The 8291-nt window shown below is 38.7% G+C and overlaps 2 protein-coding genes across 3 annotated transcripts in view; both read left to right on the top strand.

Moving 5' to 3' along the window:
* LOC309499866 (uncharacterized protein) overlaps positions 1 to 8291 on the top strand; it is a 186291-nt gene that overhangs the window by 153035 nt on the left and 24965 nt on the right. The window lies entirely within an intron of this gene.
* LOC309480763 (uncharacterized protein) lies at positions 3459 to 7816 on the top strand. Its single transcript, XM_082145358.1, has 3 exons — positions 3459 to 4250; positions 5799 to 5832; positions 6054 to 7816. The coding sequence occupies exons 1-3, from the start codon at positions 3689 to 3691 to the stop codon at positions 6934 to 6936; spliced, it is 1479 nt and encodes a 492-aa protein (XP_082001484.1). The 5' UTR covers positions 3459 to 3688; the 3' UTR covers positions 6937 to 7816.

Raw genomic sequence — 8291 nt, 5'->3', positions numbered from 1 at the left:
TATAATTATTCATATGTATGCAGTGTCATAGCTACATCTCTGACGTTTATAACAAACCGAACCGTTTGAAAATCGGTAGAAAATTGAGCAAGTTATGGTTATTTCAAAGTACATGCACCATGTTACGAGTGAGCGAGCACACTGTGGTATGATGGCCGCCGTGTGCGGACGTCGACCTCCATTGGCCAGCAGCGCGCATGAGACATCTAGCCTTTATAAGATATCTATGCGCTCCATATGCTGTTGACTCGCTCTCACGATACTTTGATGTCACACACCGACTGTGCAGCGCTGTTTGAAGTCTATAAAAATGCAGTGAGAGGAAGGAGTGACCCTTAACGTCGTAATCAGGTGTGCTTTATTTTACAGGTTACCTTGAAATCACATGACACAGGATTTATTTGAAATCACATCAGAGCCGTTCCTTGAAGTATAATACCAACATTTAAAGTAGATCAAAAAAAGTGTATCAAAGTTGTTCTTAGACAAGAATGGGTATCAATATCCATGTATAACATTGATTAACTTTTTTAATCCACTTCAAATGTTGACTACTGTATATTCCAGCTGAGAACTTTCATTTGCTCTTATTAGCCTCTAAAATACAATACAGACATATTGCTAAAGTCTTTTTATCCAGATATAAAACAAGTCACTTTGTCTTTTCACAAACACATTAAGAGCTTCCCTGTCTCCTCCACAGAAGAATAGTGCCTCAGATAGTGTAAGTATAAAAATCAAATGCTTTCTTAGTGGAAATATGAATGATCTGATTTGCAATCACTTTTAAATTAAACAAACGTATTACTCTTTATTTAAAATAAAGCCTATTGTAGCTATGCTAATCAACTCTTGCTTTTATAATATTGTTTGCTAGATGAGCAGAAGCTGAAATATTTTCAGATTGTCTGTTTGTTTGTTTTAAACACAGACATTGCATTGTGAAAGATATGAAAAAGTGAATTTCCAAAGTTTAGAAAATGGAGGCATCAGGAAAACTGCTGTTATCAAGACTGATTTCCCTGTTGAAGAACGGACAATGGAGAAAAGATGATGTTGTTACGTTATTTAAAGCCCTGGTGAAGAAATGTAATGGCAGGAATGAATATTTTCACACATGGATGATGAGTATCCTTCATAAAGTGGAGATTCATAAAATAAGTGCGTCGGATTTGAAAGAGAATGATAAGATGGTGGATCCTGTTGAGGCCAAAATTAATGTCATAGCCGAAAACAATAATGAGAAAACACTGAAGGAGATTGTGGAGGAAATCTGTGGACAATCAGAAATGGATGAACAAACTATGGAAAAAGTGCATGATATTGTACTCTCTGTGTCCAAATGTCTATCAGCTTCTACAGCTCCACATCTACAAGACATAAAGCAAAGTTTGTTCAAGCTCTGCAAAGCCGTGGAAAAGACAATGAAATATAAACCTCGCGTGACTCAGATAGTGAGCTGGTGCATTCTTGTTCTTTCTAAATCAAGTCGGCTCGTTCAGGTTTTAACAGGAGAAGGAAAGTCGTGCATCGTAGCAATGTTTGCAGCACATCAGGTCATGATGGGAAAAAACCCTGATATCATCTCCAGTTCCCCTGTGCTCGCTGAAAGAGACGCTGAAGAATGGTCTGCATTTTATAAGGAACTAGATATAACCATTGATGTCAACACCAACAAATCTAAATATGAAGAGCTCAAGAAGTGCTATGAGTGTCAGGTGGTCTATGGTACAACTCAGAGTTTTGCAGGTGATTTTCTGAGACAACGCTTCCAGAGAAGTGATGTGAGACCTAAGAGAGAGTTTCAGTGTGTTATAGTGGATGAGGTGGACTCGCTGATGTTGGACAAAGGTCTTGAAGTGGTCTACCTGAATAGTAACATGCCTCTCATGGAACCATTGAATGCAACACTGGCTGAAATTTGGTTGATCATCAACCAGCTAAAGCGATTAGAGACTGGGGAGATTTTAGGGCCCATTCAGCTCTTCTCTGAGGTTCTGTCTGTAATCATGCATGAAAATAAAAACATTGATCAACTCAGGATTGTGCAGATGGCTGTTGATGCAGGAATTATTCCTACAAAACCCTCAATGCAAATGCAAGAACACATGACAAATGTTTTAAAACAACTAGATAATGCAAGTGTTTTGCAAATGGTGGCATTTTTAATCACGTTAGTGGGAAATTTCCCTCAGTATTTCTTCAAACTATACCAGCAAGAGCCTGATGGTACTTTACGGAAACAAAATGAAATCAGTTCTACAGGTACAAATAAAAGGCAAGAAATATCAATTGTTCTCCAGGGAAATGGAAAATGTCATGTTGTGCACTTTGAGGAAGACTCACTAGTTAAGTCATTGGGTGAAATGATTAAAAATGGATCTGAGACAAAAAAAGGAACAAAATGAATCTCGTATTCCAGGCCTTCAAGATCTCATTAATGGTAAGATGCAAACTTGGATTGAAAATGCTCTGCTAGCCACCAAAATGAGTCTGCGCCACGAATACATCCTTCATGGAGATGGAGTTGTTCCTGTTGATTACAAATACACTGGTGTTGTGCAGAACAACATGATATGGGGGGAAGGACTTCAGCAGTTCCTGGAGATGAAACACCAAACTAAACTGTCCAACATGAGTCTAATCACAAACTTCATGTCCAATGTTTGTTTATTCAAGAAATACTCAAACCAGATCTATGGGATCACAGGAACTTTGGGTGACCAAACAGAGCTTGATATGCTGAAGGAGCTCTACAACGGCATTAAGACCTGCAAGATTCCCTCATTTAGGCAAAGGAAACTCTATGAGCTTGAAGGCATGGTGATCCCTGAAGAGGACGAGTGGATTAGGACCGTCTGTAACGTTGTTAAGAATCAAGTGTCCTCCACAGTCTATCGAGGTCCACGAGCAGCTCTCGTCATCTGTGAAACAATCAATCGTGCAGAAATGTTGCATAGGGCCCTCGCAAAGACCATCACAAAAGACAGACTTAAACTCTATGTGAACAACAACATGGATAACTCTAAAATCATATATTCAACAGTCCATGCTGGGAACGTCATCATTGCAACTAATCTAGCAGGTCGAGGAACAGACCTGAAGGTCAGTAAAAGTGTAAATGAGGCAGGAGGACTGTTTGTGGTGCAGACCTTCTTACCTCTGAATGTCCGTGTTGAACAGCAAGCCTTCGGACGAACGGCTCGCCAAGGAAGTCCAGGATCTGCTCAACTCATCGTGTGCACCAGTCACCTCTCTGACTCTGTTAAACAAGTGCTGACCCTGAACACATCTGTCACCAGCTTATTCAAAAGACTGAGCCATCTTAGGTCTAAACTGATGCCATGTGATTCCACTGAGAATTTGTTTGCGGATGCACTTAATCATTACCTTGAAAACCAAAGCTTTCAAAATCATGAGGCAATGGTTTCTGCCCTAACAGACCTCTTAACCACGAAATCATTCTCATCACAAAATCTGGAAGAGGCAAAAGAAGCCAGGAACATTATGGTGAAAAAAAGAGTCTCAAGGTTCCTTGAAAAATACATTCCAGAAATCACAAAAAAGGAAAAGCTTTTTTTCTGTTTACCTTGATGTTTTGGACAACGTTTATGAAGATGATGTTTTTTCAGACCAGCGAGATGTATTTGTGTCCTGTCTTCATGAGTGTTGGGGTTTGTGGTTCTTGATGTACTTCAATGAGGAAACATCCATTGAGACACTGAAGGAACAGCTGGAAAAGGACTTATCAAATGCAAAGCAGAAACTTTTAAGTAAACAGTCTCCATCAACTATGGTCTACTATTACATCAGGTCTGGAGACAATCTCAGTGAGAAGGGATGCCTTGCAGAGAGCATTGAGATGTACACTAAAGCTTTGGAGGACGGTGTTTGCTATGAGTTTATTCCTCTTTGTAATCGTGCACTGGCCACAGTTATGAAGAAAGATGGTGGTTATATTGCTAAAGCACTACCTGACCTTGTTATGGCTGAAAAGGCTATAGATTCATACAAGTCACAACTGGCACGGATTCTGACTTGTGTAAAGCCACGGAGTGAAGATAAGACTTTGCTTACCAAACAGTTTCGAGTGAAGATGATCATTGCAGACCTTCTCAAGACAAACATTCAAGATGCTGTAATGGAGTTGAAGAGGGCTGAAAGCACAGGAGTAGATGTGAGCCAGACTGGAAAACAAACAATGTTTTTGCCCATAGACTTTTTAATGAGGATTGTAAGCAGTACGGAAGGTGAGAACCTGACTGAAAGAGAGATATATATATATATATACACACATTTTTATATTATATAATTTTTTATTGGATTTGCCACAGTCACTTTGGGCCTTACACTTGGTGACTTCATGCGTTTCGGATGGCTATCTGATCGTGAAAAGCCAAACATTTTTATGACAGATTTAAATCGGATCACTCAAACCATTTCAGGAGTAAGTCTGAAACGCGTTTCATTCAGAAGTGGACAAGTGTAAATGCATCTGGCTGTTTAAACCACATATGTAAATGTATTATAATTTTGTAAATGTAAAATTATTTCAGCATCACTGGCTATGTTTACATGCAACCAAATAATCTGTTAGATTGATGGCTAAATCGTTCTCAAAAGCCTTCATGTAAACACCTTAATTGATCCGATTGAGCTCGATTCGAATGAAACTTCGATCGGATTGAAAGGGGTGGTTTATTCCTTTACTAATCCGATCAAGAGAATATGTAAAAACTCGATCTGATTGAAAACCGAAACTGAAAGGACTGCGCATGTGCAATGAAGTAGAAATAGCGCAATGACGTATGATGCGCTGAACGAGCCGTTCTTCCTGTTGAATAAAGTGTCATATAAATGAGTGTTTTCGGACAACGACCCACCAGTGCTTGTTTCAGACACTCATCCACAGACGACTGGTTTTGGGCATTTTTACTGTGTGATAAATATAAGCATCACTGCACAATGGTTCATATGCTCATTATCTCCAAATTATGACCAGAAATGGATAAATATTAAGTCTGCTGTTTAAAACAAATAAAGAACCAGTGTAGGAGAATAGCGGGAAACTGTATATTTGTGCAGTGAGCGCATCTCAAAAAATGTATTGCGATATTGAAGCTTGTGACATATAAAACCGAATACACTTTATTCAGATTCATCAGTCAGAAATGAATTCAGTCCGACTGTAACAAAAGTTGTGCATGTAAATGTGGCCACTGACTGAGTCCCCTCAGTCCCCCTGTTAACAGCACTACTTCTAGCCGCTGTAACAGTTCAAGCAAAGCAGCAGCGCTGGGCACATGTCAGTCGATCATCTGTTCTTCTTCACTAGTTTTAGCACAAAATAAACATCAAAACGTATGTTGAAAGATTCAGTACTTACTGAAATGTAATTGCTCAATTTGTTTTAACCATGAAAGAACATTAATAAAACAGGGTGTGACAATGACAATGACAGTAGAATCGATTATACTCATTGATGTTGCGACGCTGGATGCGGCATGACATGACACAACAAATCCCTGATAGTAAATGGATTCCCAGTTCTATTCATGACAGTCCTACTTCTGACACGAAGAACACGGATTAGCTTTAAGCTGCTGTAGCTCAGAAATGCTATAAAACAATATATAACTTGCAAATTAATATTTTTTGGTTGCAAATGCAATCACTTTAGGCACAGTCTGGAGCCCTGTATAAGATAATAATAAGAAATATAGACAAGTTAAAAAAGTAACTTATATTGCCCATCATTTACGATCATAATCTTTGATTATGCTTTACATCAAATGCAGGAGATGGAAATCAAACAGAAGACATTTTTCAAAGGTAAGCGTGTCTTGACTTAATACGTTTATTGATGTTATTACAAGTACAGCAATATTTTAAGTCACATCAAGGCAAATATTCAGTGGTTGAATACTTGTACAAGTTATTTTATAGTGGTTAGTCATTCAATGTACGTTAACAGAATCTGTTCTCTTTTTATGACCAATAAGACTAAAGCAATCAAATACTCTTTAATCCTGATAAAAGGTTTGATATTTCAGGGCACTTGAATTGAAAAGAAGCATTGAAGAACTCAAATCAGAATTTAACAGAAATCATCAAACTCTGACAAACCAAATAAAGGATCTGAATGACATCACAGATAACCTGGAGTCCATGCACAAGAACACTATGAAGGGCAGTTTGGTAGGATCATCAATAGGAGCAGCGGGAGGAATCTCAGCACTAGCGGGTCTGGCGTTGGCCCCGTTCACATTTGGTGCTTCTTTGGCTCTTACTGCTGCTGGTGCTGTTGCTGGAGTAGCTGGAGGAGTCACGGGTGGAGCATCTAACATTACTAACGCCATCAAGCAGAAAACCCTACGTGAGACTATTGAGAAGATCATCAATGATTTCCAGAGCACAATCATCCCAATGATTGAGCTTCTGGGTAAAATTGATAACATCACAGAGAAAATGGAATTTCCAAAGGAGACATTAAAGCAGCATGAGTTTCAGAGAGCAGCAAGAGGTGCTGGAGACATATTACATATTGCACATGTAGCTAATATGGCTAAAATTGGGAAAATGTGTGCAGAGGCTGCAAAAGAAATGCGTGCGTATGTGAAAGGTGTCAGTGCTATGCGTGCGACTACACAGACTGCCAAAGCTGTGCGTGTGACTGCACAGACTGCCAAATCTCTCCGTACGACAGCAGCGTTCACTGGCGCACTCTCAGTTGTGTCTCTTGCTTTTGATGTTTACAGTATTGTTCAAGATTCAACAGAGCTCTCAGAAATGAATCAATCAGCACACAAGAGAAATGCAGAAGAAATCAAATCAGAAACATTGAAATTTATTCTTCAGGTGAAACAAACAGCTGCTCAGTTTAAGATTAGTGTGGATATTATTAAACATACCATAGACACTTTTAAGAGTATTTAAGCTGCAAAACAACTCTTCCTCTCAGACCCAGCAAAGTAAATTATCAAAAATGTAAATGAAGATGAAAACATTGATAATTTTATTACATTAGCAGTCTTGTTCTTGTTTCTTATTGTTTCCCAAGTTGTGTTGAATTTTGGTCTGAAATGATTTTTTTATATTGTAAGAAATGAGAAATTACAAAATGCCAGACAGTCTGTTTCAAGAGTGACCAGACCCTGAGAGGACAAAAGGACCTCTCTGGAGATTACCATTTGAACTGGCTCTCATGCACCATCGAGACGAAAGTCTCACCTCCGAGTCATCTAATCTACATCTCTTTCCCTCTCCTCTCACCCCCTCTCTCTCTCAGATGATCACCTGAATTCACCCAAGAAAATGTATAATTTAATGTGAATGATTATCACAGAGTATTTTCATGTTTGGTATCATTTAAAATGTCACAGTGCGACTGGTACAAATGTCTCATTTCAGAATAAGTAAAACAAAAGGTAATAAGGTTTTAAGAGTTTATGGATAACTGACACACAAAGGAAGATGGTCTCTCAAGCAAATGGTCACACACCCCCAAGAGGTGCTACAGTGTACCTCTGAATGCAGATTTCTATTGTTAGCACATGGTTCCAGGTGAAAGGTTTGTCTATTTAAGGAAGTGCAGCAGGGAGATCGAGGCCTTTTCTGTAACTCAGATTCACCCGTGAGGCTGAGAGAGCGAGATCTCTCAGCCTCATGTCTATTTCTTAATGTTGGGTTTGCATCTTTTCTTTATTCCAGAGCATTTGATGTTTTGTATCGATTATCTTCCAAATGATTATGAAATTGGCATGATACATTTACCTGACATAATAAATTGTTACATTTGATTATTCTAACTGACTTTGATATTTTCAAGAGTTCAATATTTTTCAACATATTTTATATTGAAGAGTTAAACGGAATAGTCAAACATTCTCTCACTTTTTGTGAGGCACAGATATTATTAAAACCTTTCATTTATGGAGTCAGATGAATTAACGAGAGAATACATAACTAAATGTATTGCATTTAACCAACCAATACTTTGCCTCGAGAAAAGGACAGTAACACGCAAAGACCTTCCGCGCTGGTCGGACGCCGGACTTTGGGCCGATCGAGCGCGAGCTTACAATATATTCTTGACAGGAGATAAAGTTGAACTTTAAATCAAGTTTTCCTTAACTTCTGCTCTTAACCCCCTGAGGTCGGCGGTATCGCCGGCGATACCAGCTCGCTTTTTTTTTATCAGTGTAAAAGAAACTCATAAATACTCTGTTGACTTTGATTTTCCATAGGAGTTTCATACATCAATCGATTCTGTTAAATGTGTATTATTTTTG

This window comes from Leuciscus leuciscus (assembly GCF_965113295.1).
Source record: "Leuciscus leuciscus genome assembly, chromosome: 1".
NCBI classification, from domain to species: Eukaryota; Metazoa; Chordata; class Actinopteri; order Cypriniformes; family Leuciscidae; genus Leuciscus; species Leuciscus leuciscus.
The sequence above is the reverse complement of the archived record's forward strand: the minus strand, read 5'-3'. Positions and strand labels throughout refer to the sequence as shown.

Bases quoted from the DNA above. Each gene is read 5' to 3' on its own strand.
- LOC309480763 (XM_082145358.1), top strand. From the start codon at position 3,689: ATGTACTTCAATGAGGAAACATCCATTGAGACACTGAAGGAACAGCTG. The intron at 4,251-5,798 runs GTGAGAACCTGA...CATCAAATGCAG, and splicing joins GATTGTAAGCAGTACGGAAG to GAGATGGAAATCAAACAGAA. The intron at 5,833-6,053 runs GTAAGCGTGTCT...TTGATATTTCAG, and splicing joins ACAGAAGACATTTTTCAAAG to GGCACTTGAATTGAAAAGAA.